The sequence below is a fragment of the Astatotilapia calliptera genome, chromosome 1, assembly GCF_900246225.1.
Source record: "Astatotilapia calliptera chromosome 1, fAstCal1.2, whole genome shotgun sequence".
NCBI classification, from domain to species: Eukaryota; Metazoa; Chordata; class Actinopteri; order Cichliformes; family Cichlidae; genus Astatotilapia; species Astatotilapia calliptera.
The window spans coordinates 4,465,751-4,484,192 of NC_039302.1; the positions used below are offsets into that span (position 1 = coordinate 4,465,751).

Below are 18,442 nucleotides of genomic sequence, written 5' to 3' on the forward strand. Positions count from 1 at the left end.
GGACTCTTGCTCTTTGGTTTATGCTTTTTAAAGAGGCACAGCCTCCATGTACAGCATCAGTGACATAAAACAAGTGTACGAATGAATGCAGTCAAAGTTGGGAAATAAAGAAACTGTAACGTCTGCAGCAAAGAGCCCCTGTGGTCCCATAAGGTGACATTTTTCTACAGTGTGTGCCAGTTTATCTGTGACAACAGAAACATCTGTGACGAGTTATTCATCTGTGTGTTTGAACTTCAGCAGACTGTCCACGTCTGCATGACTAAAAGCTTTGACTCGCTGACATGGGTGCATTACTGTAATGCATAGGCGTACCTAATAAAGTGGCTGCTGAACGTATTTAGTATGATGAGAGAACTGTGCCAGAATGATCGAGAAACACCAAACACATAATGAAGTCTCTCGCACAGATGAAGACCTTCTCTGCAGACATGACTCGTCCACAAAAATAAATCCTGTGTTTGCAGAGAAACATGGCAGCTGACGGGCTCCGTGCATTTCTTCTGACGTTACAGACATGAAACAGGAAACAGGCTCATTGTTGTAGCTCCGCTGAGAAGCTACGCACTGCACAGCTCGTGGCGGATGATTAATGCCTGAACATAGAAGAGAACGCTAAAACCAGCCAGCGTGACAAACTGACTGCTTTAGGCATAACATAATTAAGAAATAAAGCTTGAGCTGAGCAGAAGCTCGTGTGTGCTGCTAATGCTGCTGTTGTCTTGGACAATAGTTACTGGCTCAGTAAAAAGGCATATTGGACCGTTGGCTGTTTGCTTTTTGTTCACTAGTGTGTGAATGTGTGCGTGAATGGGTGGATGACTGGATATGTAAAGCGCTTTGGGGTCCTTGGGGACTAGTAAAGCGCTATATAAAATACAGGCCATTTACCACTATAAATTCTTCCTTCTTGTCTTTTTTTCATTTGTCTCATCCACTGGATTTAGCTCGGCCATGCTTCATGTCCATAAGGCCTCTCTGAGCACACAGAATTTTGAGATTTCATACAATGTCAATAATACACAAGTGCTGAGTTTTTCTTTACTGAATCTTCTTTCTATGCAGTAAGCAAATATAATATTCATATTAAATAATATAGATTTTTGGCTAGTTCTTGCATAACATGGATCGCCACAGTAGTTGAATGAACCTCTCAGCTGTATACCAACAATAAAATCACAGATAAATTCACAATATTACTGATTTATTTAATGAGAACTAGTGAGAACCATTGTGACTTTATGTCCTCAGTTTGTTACAAAGTCTGTTCACGTGACACTCGGAAAAACAACCCCGGGTCTAAATTAAACCACCTAACAGGTGTGATAGCACAGTCCTCTCAGTTCTAGTTAAACTTGGATCATTTCTGCCCAAACATAACCCAAAAGTCCAAATGACTGAACTCATATATCTTCATGTATGCGGCCTGTTAGCTTTAGAGCTGTCTTACATGCTCATGCCTTTTAATTGTAACTGCACTAGTTACACTACTGTGTAAATCTTCAACTGAACCTCAGCTGAATTTGAAAAAGAAGGAATAACCTTAAACCTGCAGAAGTATCTCCGGCGTACCACATACACCCACACGCATGACTTTTTGGTGCCTGACTTCATGAATCATGTTAACATGATTCCTGCACCAGCGTCCGTCTCTATGATAACATCTACAGCAGAACGTACCATCTGTGAATCAAAGTGTGCCAGCAATACTAAACAAAAATATATTACAAGACACACAATAACCATTAACAACCAGAACAATAAAGTAAGGACAGGAGCCACAGAAAAAAAAATCACATTACCACGGTGTAGCCACTCCCATGTGTGTGTTCCAGAACATTGCCTCTAGAAATCTTCTTGACTTGTATAGAAAATTCATTTTTGTATCCCATTAATGTTCTTTTGAAATAATAAATTGCTATTTTGACTCCTTAGCGACGCCTGCTGTTGCGTTCTGGACTCCTGCGGCTCCTCCTCTGTGCTCTCCTTTGACTTTTCACTGCAGCGCGGGAAAAACCAAACAAAGACTTATTATGAGAAATAACTTCTCAGTACGAATCTATACAGAGCATGCTCACCATCAGTGCATTTCACTTGGGGCTCCTCCCACTGTCCGTCTGGTTGACAGCGCACCAGCGGTAGATGGCGCTGTCTAAATCCTGGATTGCACTGATAACGAATGATGGAGCCGACGGGGTACACCACCCTCTTTTTGCCAAACATGCAAGCATTGGCCACCTCCGGCGGGGCACCACAGGACACTGAAGGTAGTACCAGAGGACATCATATCAAACAATGTGTTTCCTGCAGTACGTATTTTAGGTAAAAAGCTAAAACATTGCTGCGTTAGTTAGCTCCGAGTCGAGTTTGTTTTTGCAACAGCCAAAATCCAACACGTTTGTTTTGTTAGTGTTAGGACTCTTTCACAGAGCCCAGTATGAGTCACACTGTAGGAAGCTTTAGCCAGCCTAATGCAAAAAGATAAACCTGCTCCACCTATGAAGGACTCCAAACCACTGGACATATATTCTACCATTCAGATATCTGCCTTGTATTGATAACCAGACCAAACAGACTAGACTAGACTTGAAGGTTTTGCTCCAGAGGTTTTGCTGAGCCAGCCTACCTGAGCCTTTCTTGCAGGTGAAGGGCAGATGATAACTACAGGGTACATCATTCCACTGGCCGTCAGAATGCCAGATCATCACCACACAATCTTCTTCAGAGTTCACGTAGTTGTCCGGCTGGTTAGGCCTCCAGTTCTCGTATTGCTGAAGAGACGAGAGCAAACAGGTAAACCTCAGAGTGTAAACAGGACCACAACAGCTTTACCAGTTGTCCTGTATGTCATCTTTTACTGCTAAATTAGATTTTATTGTTTTGTCTTTTCTCAACAGCAAAAAGTTCAAAAAACAATAGAAGCATTAATCGATGAAAATGTTTCCACACATAAAGTTGAATTAGACTAAAAAGCATAAACGGCAAATTGTCTTTGAATGGAATTGCTTCATGCTCACAGCTGTTACACACTCGTTTTCAGACCCCCGCTCTTTCGCTACTCAGGTTAAACATGATATATAAGTCACTCGGATAACTTAAAAATGTAATTGTTTGCCTTTTTTCGGTGTTTTATTTGTTCCGGACTAAATCGGTTTGGCTGAGATCAAAGTTATTAGATTAAATAAAACTTTATTAATCCATCGGGTGGGTTCCTCCAGGATTTTCACACAGCTGAATAAACGTCAAACAGAAAACCGATTAAACAGAAGTGTGAGACGATCGAGAATTTCCGCCAGTGTCCTGATATATTTTAGATAGCAAGGAGCAGACGGCTGAGTTTATTAAACTCCACCAAGACAGCGGTGACGCAAATCTGAAGGCTAGACCGTCCCATTTCACAGCCTCGCACTTCCGGCCTTCTCGGTCTTTGAAGGAACCTGCCCACGTAGACCGCGAAGGCCGGGTCCTCCGAAGGATGCAGCCGACGTTTTGGGACACAGCTATGGTCAGCATCCTGACAGCCCAATGGACGAAGCTGTCTCTCAGTCTGCGTGTTCTGGCCCAGAGGCTCTTCAGTATCATTCCTGATGGCAGCAAACTGAAGACGCTGTTGAAGGGATGAGTGGAGTCACCTGTAATAGAGAGGACCTTCCAGATGAGGCAGGTGCAGTAGATCTCCTGGGGAGGGAGGCAAGAGAGGTCCCCACAATGCTCTCGGCTGCTCTCACTACCCGTTGTCATTTTTTCCTGCAGAACCCAGTGCAGGAGTCATACCACACAGTGATGCAGCTGGTGAGGATACTCTCAACTGTGCCTCTGTAGAAGGTGCTCATAATGGGGATTGAATCTCTTGTGCTTCTCAGTTTGCAGAGGAAGTAGAGTTGCTGTTGGTCTTCTCCACATTCAGGGACAGGTTGTTGTTGCTGTACCACTCTGCCAGATGGTTAACTTCACCCCTGTAGTAGATCCCGTCGTGGGTCAGCAGAGTGAAGAGAAGGGGGCTCAACACACATCCTTGGGGAGCCCCCGTATTCAGTGTTCTTGGGCTGGAGGTGTTGCTGTCGACCCATACTGTCTGCTGTCTTCCTGTCAAGAAATCTAGCAGCCCGTTATACAGCAAGGTGCTGATCCCCAGCAGATCCTTTTTTATGAATGAGTCGCTGGGGAATGATGGTGTTGAATGCTGAACTGAAGTCTATGAACAGCACTCTGACATACAGTATGAGTCTCTAGTGTTCAGATGTGTGAGGGCTGAGTGAGGGGCAGTTGATTCCATCATCGGTTGAGCGTTTTGACCGGTATGCGAACTCAAATGGATCCAGGTTGATAATTTGATTTGATGCATGACTAACCGTTCAAAGCTCTTCATAATGATGGAGGTGAGTTTGACAGGACGGTAGTCCTTAAAGCAGGAGGTAGATGACTTCTTGGGTACAGTAATGATGGTGGAGGCTTTGAGGCATGTGGGAACGACGGCCTGACCCTAGTGATGTGTTAAAGATGTCTGTGAAGACATTTGTGAGTTCCACAGCATAGTCCGTCAGTGCTCGTCCAAGGATGTTATCAGGACCTGGAGCTTTGCGTGTACTGATTTTGGCAAGGGATCTCCACACACTGTCTGGGGATTGTGTCACCACGGTCTGTAGAGTGGGCCTATAGTCTGTGATGGTTTGTATTCTTTGCCACTGCCTCCAAGTATCTCTGCTGTCGCTGAAGCTTTGCTGCAGCTGATGCCACAGGTTTGCCCTTGCTGTTCTTAGGCTCACCTAATTCCCGGCGCTGAAGGCTTGCATTTTTCAACCTTAGGAGCATTTAAACCTGACCTGTGAGCCATGGTTTCTGATTGGCCCGGACAGTGACAGTCCTGGTCTCTGTGACATCATCAATGCATTTTGGGATGTAGGCAATGACAGTTTCTGTATATTCCTGAAAGTCTGTGGTGTTGTCGTGTGTGGCAGCCTGTGGTGGAAAAGCAGTCTTGCAGTGCCTCTGAGGACCCTTCTGGCCACACCTGTACCTGCTTACGGACTGGTTTGGTGACTTTGACCAGGGGCCTGGGGGAACCCATGGCACACCTAGATTTCTGCCTGTACTGACCCTTATGCAAAATAGGTGGAATTAAGACACAGTTCCAAAAGCAAACACAACTGATCAGTGCTGAGGGTGGTCCTGTTGCTGAGGTTGGGGTGATCCTGTAATCTCTTATGAACGACCTCCAATGCTTCTATGACTGGGATGCAAGTGAAGACAGATGTAACATCTCTCTCTCACTGTACATATACTGTGTATAAAATTAGGGAAACATAACCTGCACAAACAAAATAATTTGCAGGACAAATGTTTGACATCAATTTTGTTCGATTTGAAGAAGATAGGGGGGCCAACTTCACTCACATGTGTTTATAAGGTTGGGAAAACCTGCAGTCAGCTGAGACTGAAGAAGTCACTTGGATGATTTTTATTAATATCTTTAAAATGATAACGGCACAAATGAAAATTTTTGCAGCACAAACCAGCACAAACGTAGCACAAACGTTTGATACCACTTTTGTTGGATTTGAAGAAGGTGGGGGGGCAACTTCACTCACATTGGCCCATAGCCCTGCCAGTGTAGAAGAAATGATGACGGATGATAATGGCAGCAGCAGCCGTTCTTCTCTGCATGAGTAGCTTAATGTTGTTCGTGTGTAATTTACGTTGAGTACGCTAACCACGTTATTACATTAATGCATGTAAGGTGAACTAGCAAACATCATCATAGCTACATGCGGCTGTCTTCTTGTTTGATGGCAGATACTCCCTTCACCCTGGCCAAAAAGGCTAAAATGACCAAAGAAAAAGTGGGAAACAGCTAAACATGAGAGGTTTTTGGACAAAGTTTGTTTTTTCCATTGTTTAAGCACTGCTTCCAGCCAAGAGTGATGCCATAAATCCCCTATAGCTGCAGAAAAGGCTAACATTGTCATCTTTTTACAAAAAAACAGCTGAACATGAGAGGTTTTAGGACAAAGTTTGTGTTCTCCATTCTTTAAGCACCGGTTCGAGCACCGTTTAAGCACCGGCACCGTTTCAGAAGTACCAGTTTGGTACTGGTATCGGATAAAATCTAAACAATACCCATCCCTAGTGACACACTGGAGGGGAGCACAGCTGATCCTAATTCACAAGACGACAGGAAGACACAAGCTGACACAGTGATAACAGACACAGACCTTCAAAGTAAAACAGGAAATTCACAAAGACAAACTCAGGGACACGAACAAAGCACCAGGGGAATGACACAGGAAATAAACCTAGAACCATAGCTGGACTGGCATTTGCCCGGTGGGCCGATGGTGATTTTTCGTTTTTATGGGCTGTTGTTTTTTGTTTTTTTTTCGTTTTTTTCCCCGTAACGGCATAAACACTGAAAGGTGGTGGATTGGCCAGATGCTGGGAGATGTGTAAAATTAACTCAGTTGTTTGGTGGTGGCTATTGCGGAGCTTCCACAGATTCAGTAACATTAGCAAGTGGTGGAGGCCAGCAGATACAACACGCTGGCAGGTGGATGACGGAAAGGCAGGAGGAGCAGAGACCCGAGGCGGTGAACTGAACTTCAGGTAAGAAGTTATGACCTGCAGTCTATCTGGTCAGATATAAACCAAGTTTAGGTGGAGTTTATTTTCGTTATGCTGACTTTTTACAGTCAGTTACAATAACTCGTACTGCGTACTAGCTAGCATGATGGAGTATATATACTGCTGGGCGGGTGCTATGATGTTACTGATGTTGAACTTGTTTTATCTTATTTTATTTATAAGGTTAGTTATTAGAGTTTCCAACTTTCCTATAAAAAACGGAATAGTCTGGTATTCAGAGAAAATATTATGCGTTTCGTAGTGAGCTGAAAAGGAACACAGTTTGTCCCAGACACAAAGCTGGAGTTATTCTGTGTCTTTGCGCTGCACAGCTTCCTCTTCTTCTCTCATTCTCTCCCCTCCCTCTCCTGTTTCTACTTCAATCATGAAACTGATCAATGATCAGCTGATCGGCTTTTCTCTATTGTTTGTTTATCGCCCACTTTGCGCCAGAAAGAGGAAACCAGCGGATGTCGCGCTAAACAACAGCAGCACGTTTAAGCTTGATCAGCTGTTGTTAGAATTTATTTAATATTAATTTCTACTATCAGCTGATGTTTGCTGGAGCCACAGCTGTAAAAGCTGCTGGTCATGATGTCGGTTTGGATATGTGGTGAGAGGGAAACATGAAGATGAAACCAGGAGATGTCCTTACTGAATCATCAGAGCTGAACAGGTGATGGAGAAACAGGTTTACCTTTTAGGTGACATAAACGAGTTGAAGGGAAGTTATGAACTGTTTCTGAGAGACTAATAACACCAGGATCCTTTTCTAAGTAGCTGACAGCTGGTAACTGCAGGGGCGGGTCTAGCAAAGTTTTGCCAGGGGGGCAGGTAGGCATTAACAGGGAGAGGGGGGCACAAAGAAATACTTTTCTTTTTTATTCTCATTTAAAATGTCTCGCTTTTAATAAATAATTATCTGAATCTTACAACAAATGTTTTCATCTGATGTAAAATGTATAGAAATCCATTATTGTACATAGTAATTTTTTTTAGGATCCCATCATAATTTCTTCAGAAGTAGCTAAGTACTGCATATGATGCCAGTATTTTCCCACATTTTCTAGATACTGTACCAGTACTGTGTGCAAAATGCCATCAAAAAGTCAATTAAGTTTTATTCTTTCTCATTCTGTCTCCTTTCACTTTTTAAAGGTTGCCATGTTAGAAAAAATATTTTGCCCTGCCATGCTGTTTATTGATGTGGCAAATGAATGGTTTATGAAAATATATCTAAATCAGTCATCAGTAATCAGTAATGATCATGTCTCCCCTCTAGTCTTCTCTGTCTTAATTTCAGGTTTTCACCATGTGTTGTAGATAGTTCAGGAGGTTAAGTCGACCAAGCAGTTTAGAATACCAGAATAGGGAGGATGGTGTAGGTTTAAGTTTATTAGACTGATACATATATACCAACAAGACAGTCTGCATCACTGTGACAACAGCGTTTGTTTTCATTCAAAGGCTTTATGGTTTTTCCTATAATACCTGGTGGGTATTATATTCTCTAGTCAAAATGCCCGGGCCGATTTTTTGTCCCAGTCCAGCCCTGCCTAGAACTGGAAACCCTGAAAATGAAACCTACATACTAATAAATATAACCATGAAGAAATTAAACATCAGATCAGCTAATAATAATAATAACGCCAAAACGCTGGGTCAACTACCCAGCACCATGACAATGTTGCTGCCATCACACTCAAATTGTGCGTTTCCTTAGTTCAAGCACTGATAGATTTTTGTTCTGACCCAGTGTGAATAATATCCTGTTCCCTCAGTCCAACACGCCCACTCACCAGAGGAGTGCCGTCAGTCCACTGGAAGTCATTCTCTATGGTCTTGTCATTCAGCCCGATCCACTGGTAGTCTTGTGCATTTGCTGTGGAGACAAAACAAAGCGCCTCGATTCTCTCTCTGCTCCCGTCTCTCACACACATCCGATAAATACTCACCGTTGACAGAGTTCTGCTCCTCTGGGGAGATGATGCTGACCAGGTGGGCGTTGTGATCGCGGCAGCGCTGCTCCGCTGTCACCCACGTCTCTCTCTCGGTGAAGTGTCGGTAGCAGTTCCCCTGAAACTTAGTCCAGCCTTCTTCACACGGCTGCTCCTCTGCGGCCGCAACAGCAAAGAATGAGCACTGTGAGACCGCTCGCTCACTTCAGCGCACAGATTTCTCAATGCAACGCGTCTTTTTCAGGGGTCAGAGTTTAGATACGAAGTGTTCATTAAAGCTTGTTACTCGTCCACAACTACAAACGAGTGTGCTAAGTAAAGTTCAATTCAATTTTATTTATATAGCGCCAAATCACAACAAAAGTTGCCTCAAGGCGCTTCATAAGCGCCATCTTCTCTTCACTTTATTGATTTTTGCTCTCGGCTGTTGATGTTGTGAGTCAGTGAGAATCACACTTTGCCCTGAGTGGGTTTGCTGTTGTGTACAGTTTGACAAAGGGCAGCGTTTCCATCCTGACCTACAAAACAAACAACTCTTTACTGAGAGGAAAATCAGGCGTAGCATCCTGCTGGACAGTAGGGCCTGCCCAATTTCCACCTTTTACTGCAGCATTCAAAGGCTTCATTCACTCTGTAGCTCCGTTCTGTTCATTTTCATTTATGGGCCACTTCAAACAAATGACACAAAACACACACATTTTTCCATTTAGTCCTGTTTAGCTCTATTATAGCAGACAACTCTGGATTTATCTGAGACATCCACCTCTGAGATGCTTTGCCTGTCCACATACAACACGTCATTAATAATGTAAAATATTTCTGTAATTAAGAAAAAACTCGCAATGTTGGATTTGGGCCTAGAAATCTCAGGAACGTTTCTATTTACACTGGATTTTAGTCTACTGGCCTCCAGTAACACCGTGAAAACCCCTTTTTGGTCAGCACGTGTCCTTTAATCTGCACATGAAATAAATCTGTGGACCTGATTTTACTCATCTGTGCAACACTGCTACAATTAGAACCACCGCGTCTCACAGAGATGCACAGACACTGGTCCCTGCACAGGCAGGGCTGTGGAAAGTCCTCGTTTTCAGGTGGAAGAGCCTTCAATTGAACCAAAACGCTGCTGGGATTAAAAAGAGATCTTATATTATTAGTTTCTATTGTAAGGTCCCAGTTAAAAGAAGAACTTGAATGAATGATCAGACCCCATCACACGATCAGTCAAACTAGCCCAACAGAGCACTTCCCTCTCACACTGTGGGCTGACTTCCAGGGGTGTTTGAAAGTAAACTGGGAGGCAGAGCCTTCAGCTCTAAGGAACCAGCTCCCAGTTTGGATTGGAGACAGTTCTGGACACAACTGTTGGTCTAGTTTTTATTCTGAGCCCAACGTGCCTGCTGTCTCACTCCTCTGAGTTTGAACTACACGTGCTGCTGTCTTCAGCTTTGTTTTGGTTAGTCTAGTTTATTTTGTGTAGTTTATTTTTAATCATTTTTAATTTAAATGTTAATAAACTTAGGGACTCCAATAGAGACAGACAAACTCTCATTATTAATAAAGCTCTGTTAGGACTGGACCTGGTGAACAGGTTTCTTCCTGTTAAAAGGGAGTTCTTCCTCCCTCTGTCTCCAAGCACTTGCTTGTAAGAGACCACCTGGTTGTTGGGCTCGTTTCTGAATATTGTCTATGGTCGGTTCTTTCCCTTACACCTTACAAGTATCTTGACATGACTGATGTTGTGAGCTGGCACTGTGTAAACAATGTAAGTGAATAACAGAAAGAAATTATAATAATAATTCACACCAAAGATCTGCAGGCCTGAGTGTGGACTGAAGTTTATGAAGGTCTAAAGAATGTTTTTCTGTACATTAGGATGCTCTGTAACACGTTCACTGTTACTCTGGCTCACCTGGATGACTGCTGCAGTAAAATGAAGTTTAGTAAATGTTTGCAGCAGTAAAACCACTAAACCATTACTGCCTCTCTGACAGAACACAGGCTCCCATTGCAAACCAGGAACATCACAGATACATGCCATGAGCCACCACAGCTGCTCACACAACAACTAATACTGCCATCTGCTGGTGATGCCTCTCGTTCTCTTGCTTCAGTTGTTTTTGAGGTTGTTAGTATTTTTTAGCTGAAGCTGATCTCATACCGATCTCACAGCGCTCCCCTCCGTAGCTGGGCAGGCATAAGCATTTGAAAGAGTCTACAGTCTCCACACAGGTGGCTCCATTGGCACAAGGGTCGGAACGGCACACATCTACCTCTGCAAAAAAGGGGGGCGGGTAACACTACTGTTACAGCGAGGTGTGGGGACGGGAGGCGGATCAGCAGGGTGGGGAACAATACCATGCAATGCAACTTCAGATTAGACTTACTGCACCTAGAATCATCATCCATGTTCCTTTGTTAACAGCTCTCTCAGGTTAGCATGTGCGAATGACATTGACATTTATATACTGAAATATACACCAAAATATCCGATTGTTGCAAGGAAGAATGATTCTAGTCCCTGCAGTAAGTATATCTTTGAATCCTTTGCTAGTTGCAGCAGAAAATCACCATTTAACTCCCAGCAGGATGAAAGCACATATGTTGCAGCAGTTAGATTTAGCATGCATGCATGAGCAGAGGAGGCGTGCTGGCATGGCAGACCAAAAACAGCACACAGGCTGAAGAAGACACTTGTGATGAACACGAGACACAGACGCGGTAAATCCTCAGAGCAGAGACGATGCACATTTGACAAACGGCCGAACGTGAACATCTGTCACACAAACACAAAGACCCAGAGCTCGACACAGAGAGACAACAAACCCAAGCAAAAATACAGTCAGGACACAACAGCAGAGAAGGAAAACAGAGACTGTGAGTCTGCTTCATGAACACTGACTACAGTTACAACAGGTTAAATGTTTATCTGGAAATAAACCCTCAGATAACAGGCTGACTAATGCACAGACTGCAGACCAACAAAAATGTAACACATGCAGACAACAAACAGAAATGTTTCAGGCAAAGTCTGTTAACAGGTACTGAACAAAGCTGCTGTCAGAGAAGGAAATGAGAAACTTACCGTCACAGAAGGCAACGCCGTTCTCTGCAGTGCATGAAGCATCGCCACAGGGGTTCGGTTCACATGGGCCAACATGTCCTTAAAAACAATGCACACTGATTCACACAACACGTCCTCCATGAATGACACACACCAGCACAACTTAGAAAGACACAAGAGGCTTTGGCTTTAGCCATCTCAAATATCTCTAAGACGGAAAAGACTGTGAGATGAGCACACTCACATGTATACACTGACATTATTAATTATACAGATGAACTGCTTAAAAGGTATAAGTGTGACGAATTCTCAATATAGGAACAGAAAACCAGAAACACAAACCGGAACATATTTACCAAGAGTTTAAAACAAAACACAACACAAAAATTCTTCCACTGGAATTAATATGAGCAGAGGAAAAAACACAAAAGTAAGTATTAGCTCCATTAACACACCAGAAAATTACAGTTAAAATAATAAAGAAGACAAACTGGGAACAAAACACAACCTGACACTAATAAAAACTGAGAGCTCAAGAAGAATAAACGTTCAATAAACCAGATCACAAAAGTAAAAAAAAAACAGCCAAAAACAAAATAGAAAAGAGATCCATGGAGGCAAAATAACAAATGAGACACGATGAAGAAAATATAGATAATAAATTATTTAAAACACCAACAGCAAAACAGACAAAATGTTCACTGTGATGTTGTACTGGAGTGGAAAAGCATCACAGTGTGAGGCTGAGAAGGATGCAGCACATGCAGCTACACTGTGTATACTACACTGTATACGGTGTACTAAAGAAAAAGAAAGAAAGACGTAGATTAAGAAGCATGTTGTTTCAAGTGTTTCTGTATTTTTTAAACTATATTTATTGTTAAGCTTCTCAAAAAACTGTGACGCCACGAGTGCAGTGATTGGTTGGGCTTACGACTTATCATCTTGTCAGCACAGTTAGGCTGAAATGTAAACACTGAGTCTGTGCTGGCATTGAAATTTTGCAAGATACAAGTAATGTAGATCCTGCGCAAGTTTCCAAAAGACGTCAACAAATTAACAGAAAGTGTACTTGTGAACTTATTATTTTTAAGGGGCTTAATGCTAAAATTCAAGTATTTTCTATTGTGCATTGATAAGCTGAGCCTCAGTGACACCTGTCATGGGTGAAAACCCAGCAATAACCAGAGTTTCACTCATTTAGCAGTTGTTAGCGGCAGCAAGGATTTGGGTTTGCTATGTGATCACCAGCCAGTCTCTAGGCCTTTACTTTTGAAAAGTAAAACTAAATACACACGACCAGCTGTTGCATGTACAGGGATAAAGGGATTCATATCTTACTTTTCCATCAGTCACTAAACTAAGAATAAAACCTTGCAGGTCACTAAAATCACTTCTGTTTCTGATTTTCTTCACTTAGTCGGGGTTAAACAGTTTCAGTGCACGTGTAAAAATCAAACTGATATCCGCACTGCCTGTAACACTGACTGGGCAATATGTCAAGCTGCGAATCGGCTCACAATCAAGTGTAGGAAAGTAAAAGAAATAAGACTTTATCACAGCTTTGGTAAATGTTCTGTTCTCATGTATACGAGGGTTTTTTTTTCTCTGCCTGAGCCCTTTAACCTGATGTTCCCTGACTCAGAAGACCATGGATGCATAGCTCCACGTAGAGTATCTGTAGAGCGGGAATCATACCACTGATGTTCTGATTGGTACCAACTGTACCTCCTGATCAATAAGACTTTAATATAAACGCCTTTTGATCATTTATTTAGTTTTTGCTCTCTTTAAACTTTGTATCTGTTTGTGACACACTTCAACATTTAACTGTTTCTATTCTTGACATTTAATGTCTGTGTTCATTTTTCTTTGCACAGTTTGAATGTTAGAAGAAGATCATAGCTCGCACAGGTAAAGTATCAACAACATTTAGGCTGGGTGGTTCCCACTCACAGGGTCTCATTACAGCCACAGGCCCACTGGGTGGATGCTTCTGCAGCCCTTACTTAGTTTTTCAGTGCGCTTTATAAATAACGTTTATTATTATTATTATTGCTTTGTTGACGGCACAAGTTAAACCATGCATGGAAAACAGTTTACAGGGTAAGGCAGCCGTTCCTGTAGTTTGGCATCAAATCAAAGAAGTCGCTTAGGTGAGAATGACTACGTAGACATGTAACGTGCTGCTAACAGTAAGTAGCAGCTAGCTTGGCACACGCTAACTTTTTCAGGTAACAATCATTCAAATCTGATGCACAGCTTAGTTTTTATTGCTGATGAATGATTAGATTTTTTGAATCCCACCAAGCAAAAGCAAGTATAAAGTTAACCATCTGTTTCAGGAACTACAATAAAGCAACAGTTTCCTCTCAAAGGTGCATATTTGCAGCAGCTAGCACATCAACACACCACCACCACCAAAACACACCTAGTGGTTATGGTTATAGTGACACCCTTAAAAGTAATGAACTGAACATTTTAATTGGCACAAACAGCTACAGAGTACTTCATGTTGATTTGATACACTACCAAAGGACATGATATTTTAAATCCAGAGCAGAAAATCTAAATTGTGTCAAGAATATATTTACTAACCTTCAACAGGGCCTGATGTCTGAACAGAGGGTGGTGCAACTGTAATGGGAGGTGCTGCTAGTCCTGCCGGGACAACCGCAGGGGCCAGAGTTACAGGGACATCATCGGGGGTCTCTGGCACGCCATTAGGGTCCTCCTGTGGTCCTGTGGTGCTCTCTGTCACATTGCACTCAATGATGGGATAGGCCACTGGCAGATGCCTAGAAGGGCCTTCTGAAAAAGTCGTGCTGGCAGCAGATGAGTCAGAGTCTCCACTCCCAGGGTAAGAACCACTGCCACTACTACTTCCTTCTCCACTGTACTCCAACGGCCCCTTACCAAGCTCCGAAAACAGCGTGCCTGAGTCCTCTGGTGATGTGTTTTCAGATACCTTTGTCATTAGATCCTCAGACTGAAAGATAACACTGCCTCCTCCTCCACTTGTAGAGGACTCGTATCCAGAAAGTCCTGATCCAGACAGAGAATGAAAACTTGAGCTTCCAAATCCAGACAGATATCCACCACTTCCCTCTGCAGAACTGTAGAGTAAAACCCCAGATGCCTCCTCCTCCACTCCAGACGATGACCCTGTCAGCTCAGTGAACCCTGAACCCACCAAAGTCACACCAGGGAAAAATTCAAAGACCCCTCCCGAGGCCGAGGCAGTGAGGTCCCCACTGAGGTCCCCACTGAGATCACCACTGACGTCTCCACTGAGGTCCCCACTGAGATCACCACTGAGGTTCCCACTGAGGTCCCCACTGACGTCTCCACTGAGGTCCCCACTGAGGTCCCCACTGAGATCACCACTGAGGTTCCCACTGAGGTCCCCACTGACGTCTCCACTGAGGTCCCCACTGAGATCACCACTGAGGTCCCCACTGAGGTCCCCACTGAGGTCACCACTGCAATCTCCATTAAGATCACAAATGAGAACGCCAGATCCTGAAATGTCCCCAGAGCCACTGAAGAAGTCTCCACTAAGCTCACTGTATTTACTGGAGGTGGTTGCATCAATCAGTTTATCATCTATCAATAAGATCTGAGCGTCTCCACTCCCTGAAAGCTCTCCTGACTGTCCACTACCACTTCCAGAGGAAAATTTGGATGGAAAACTGCTAGAGCCAGAAAACTCCTGACCAGTGACGAAACTAGAGGACATGTCTGTGGAAGAACCACTTTCTGTAGAACTGAAACCAGATCCAGACCAGGACACATCCCCACTACCACTCAGCACTCCAGATCCCACATCAGATGAAAGGAAAGTAAGGATCTCTGTGCTTCCCTCTCCAGCTTCTTGAGGTCCTCCAGAACCTGAGTCCTCGCCTGAAGGAGTGGAGTCAGTGCCTGAAAAACAAATACTGATCGTGGACCCTTCTCCACTACCTGATCCAGAAACATCTGTACTACTGGGACCTGATTCTCCGCTGGGTAGGTCAGCATGCGCACTGCCAGCCAGGTCTCCAGAGCCAGAGGAAGGGAGGTCTTCAGAAGCAGAGCCATCTCCAGAAGTAGCCTTATCTCCAGAACCAGAGGAGAAAATCTCGTCTGCAGACAAACATGGCTGTCCAGATCCAGACGATTCTCCAGAGTGACCTCCAGATGTGTAATCTACTACAGAAGTGTCTCCTGAGCCTGAACCAGAGCCTGAATTCTCTACATTGATGGGAGGAGATATGGAGGGAACAGCTGAGAACAGAAATTGAAAGTTAAGCTTAGAAACAAACGGGAACAAATGGGTAATCCAGTCATGCTCTGAAGGGAACTCACCAGGTCGTAACAAATGGGTAGCTGATGTCAGATTTAGTAGAGCCTCCTCAATTTCTGTGACGTTCAGTCCAGTTTCATCTGCAATAAGCCGAACGTCAGCTGTGAAAATGTAAGTGAATGATGATCATGGTGGTTAAGAGTCAAGTATAAGGTATAAATCGTCAATATAAGAATCCCTGTTTGGGAGAAAGACAAATGAATTTTCTGTCCCCTGGTTGCCAAAATTGGGAGAATAGTTTAAAAAGCAAATGTGTAGTTAGACCTGAGAGGGTTAATGAATAGTAGAGACATTCAGAATTACCTCTGAAACAGTAAGCATCAAATCTGGCATCAAGTTCAGGATAGCCAGTCTGGTGATTGTACACAGTGTGCACTCCTATTTTCCCCGCTCCGCACTCCGCACGTGGATTGTTGATGGGATAGCGCACACTGCGATCTAGTAGCCAGCCTGCACGGCACTTGTCAAAGCCCATTTTCCAGGCAGCATAGAGATGTCCTGTGGAGGCCGCTGTGGCGTTCTGCTCTTGACAGCTACGAACAGCCTCACTGTAAGTGAAACCTTCAGCTGATTCAATGTGGAAAACCTCTCCTGTGGAACAGATGACAGTGAATAACCAAAATCTATACAATATTACAAAGTCATAACTAAAACTTTAGGCTTTTATCACCTTTGAGCCCGTCAGTGTAGCAGTACACATCGTATCTCTCGTGTGCTGGCCTCAGACCGTAGGATCGAACCCCGGGTCGATCTCCCAGATCTCCAACACAGCTTTCTCGAGGGTAAGCGATAGGATACCTACACAAGAGCACCCAACTATAAAACCTGGTTTAAAACAGAAATCTCTTCACTTGCTCCAGAATAGCAATCCAGAATTACCTTACAGTCTGATCCAGTAGCCAACCTGCGTCACACTGCTGGTATCCAGCTTCATACGCTGCCTGCAGCTGCTGAGGCGTGGCGATTGAGCCTCCAACACTCTGGCAGGCTTGTTGGGCCTCGACAAAGGTGAAAGCGTAGCGGCCGGCAGCTGAACGGTAATGGAAGACCACGCCTGTAGAGGAATCAGGAGAGACTACTGTGGGTTGAAATCCTGGAACGTCATTATTAGGGAATCTCTCTGGTCCTTCTTCAGTTATTATAGCATGCATCAGCGGCTCATTTACTGACCGCTTGGAGGTATCACAAAGCCTTTGTGTGGCTCCCTGCCAACATCCGGCTGTGCTGTGGCTGACTGTATCAGATCAGTGACAGACTCGGTGATGTTTGGCGGCTCAGCCAGAGGCGGGTCGGTGGGGCTTTCTGTGTAGGTGAAGTCCACGTTAGTAGGCATCATAGTCTCCACCTCTCCAGCAGCCTCACTCTCTGTCGTCGTGCTCCTGAAGAACACCTCTGGGCTCTGTGTCACTGTGGTGACTCGCGGCACACCGCTGCCCTCTTCTGTCATGCCTGAGCCGTCTTCATCAGTCGATTCTGGAGGTGACAGAGGAGATGACGTCTAAAGGTGAGTTTTTAAAGAATCTTCTGGAGGAGCTGGTTTGAGCAAGCCACCTATAGGCCATAAGGTTAACGCATTAGCCTGGGAATCTGCCCTGGAGCCGTTTACCCAGTCTAACCCAGTCTAACCCTAGCCCTAGTCTTTTAATTAGGCCTTATCCACTCACAGTATTCAATGATACACATGTCATTGAAAAACTTACAATATGGTGTATTATTTATATAAAATCCCAAAATGTCATGTTGTGGTCAAAGTGTCACAAAAAGTAATTAGATTGCTGTTACTTTCCCGTAAGCATGCTGCGTTACTAAAACTTGATTTTGTTTGTGAGCGTCTCTCATGACAACGACGTACGAGCGTGCAACGTCCGTGGTAACAGACGTGTGCAGATCAACAACGGATAATATGGAGTGCAGGAGAGAGTACCACCGTGCAGCGTTTACAGCGTGGAAGTAATCACATTACTTTGAGTTTGATTCAGTAAAAAGTGACACAAACATTAGCGTCTGCTGTTCACTCTGTGTGGGAAGAAAACTTCTTTCTACAGCGAAAAGTTAAACTTCAAATCTGAGCGAGCAGCGAGCACGCCGCCACGGGAAACCCCCGGATCCTCCCACTGACATGACCGCTGTGGGCAAACCTCCACCCGCCCCACTCCTGCTAAACACAGACAATAGATTTAAGAGCCGCTGAGTCTTCGATTCTATTCATTTTTACTGTTTTACTTGCATCTATTTGAAAGAGTATAAACACAAAACATGATTTTATTTTATATGCTGGAATACGCAGAACATAGGTTTAAATGTTAAACACATTTCTTCAAGTCAAAGACTGTTGATAACATTTAATGTTTGCTTGATGCATAAAGTTAAAATTAATAAAACATTTTTTTCATTTGATTCAGTTTTGTATGATGGATTATGCAGAAAAAATAGAATTGGGCTGAAAGTTCTGTTGCT

The 18,442-nt window shown here is 43.7% G+C and overlaps 1 protein-coding gene across 1 annotated transcript in view; it reads right to left on the reverse strand.

Annotated features, from left to right (window-relative positions):
- Window positions 1-881: 881 nt before the first annotated feature.
- Window positions 882-18,442, reverse strand: part of LOC113009522 (aggrecan core protein-like) — a 42,337-nt gene continuing 24,776 nt past the window's right edge. The window contains exons 9-21 of the mRNA XM_026147885.1: window positions 17,156-17,458; window positions 16,865-17,039; window positions 16,656-16,783; window positions 16,289-16,576; window positions 15,988-16,086; window positions 14,239-15,906; window positions 11,662-11,739; window positions 10,738-10,851; window positions 8,574-8,732; window positions 8,418-8,500; window positions 2,627-2,771; window positions 2,079-2,261; window positions 882-1,999 (exon numbers count right to left, since the gene is read on the reverse strand). Coding sequence (XP_026003670.1) covers window positions 1,932-1,999; window positions 2,079-2,261; window positions 2,627-2,771; window positions 8,418-8,500; window positions 8,574-8,732; window positions 10,738-10,851; window positions 11,662-11,739; window positions 14,239-15,906; window positions 15,988-16,086; window positions 16,289-16,576; window positions 16,656-16,783; window positions 16,865-17,039; window positions 17,156-17,458 — 3,491 coding nt within the window. The 3' untranslated portion in view covers window positions 882-1,931. The remainder of the gene's footprint in view (window positions 2,000-2,078; window positions 2,262-2,626; window positions 2,772-8,417; window positions 8,501-8,573; window positions 8,733-10,737; window positions 10,852-11,661; window positions 11,740-14,238; window positions 15,907-15,987; window positions 16,087-16,288; window positions 16,577-16,655; window positions 16,784-16,864; window positions 17,040-17,155; window positions 17,459-18,442) is intronic.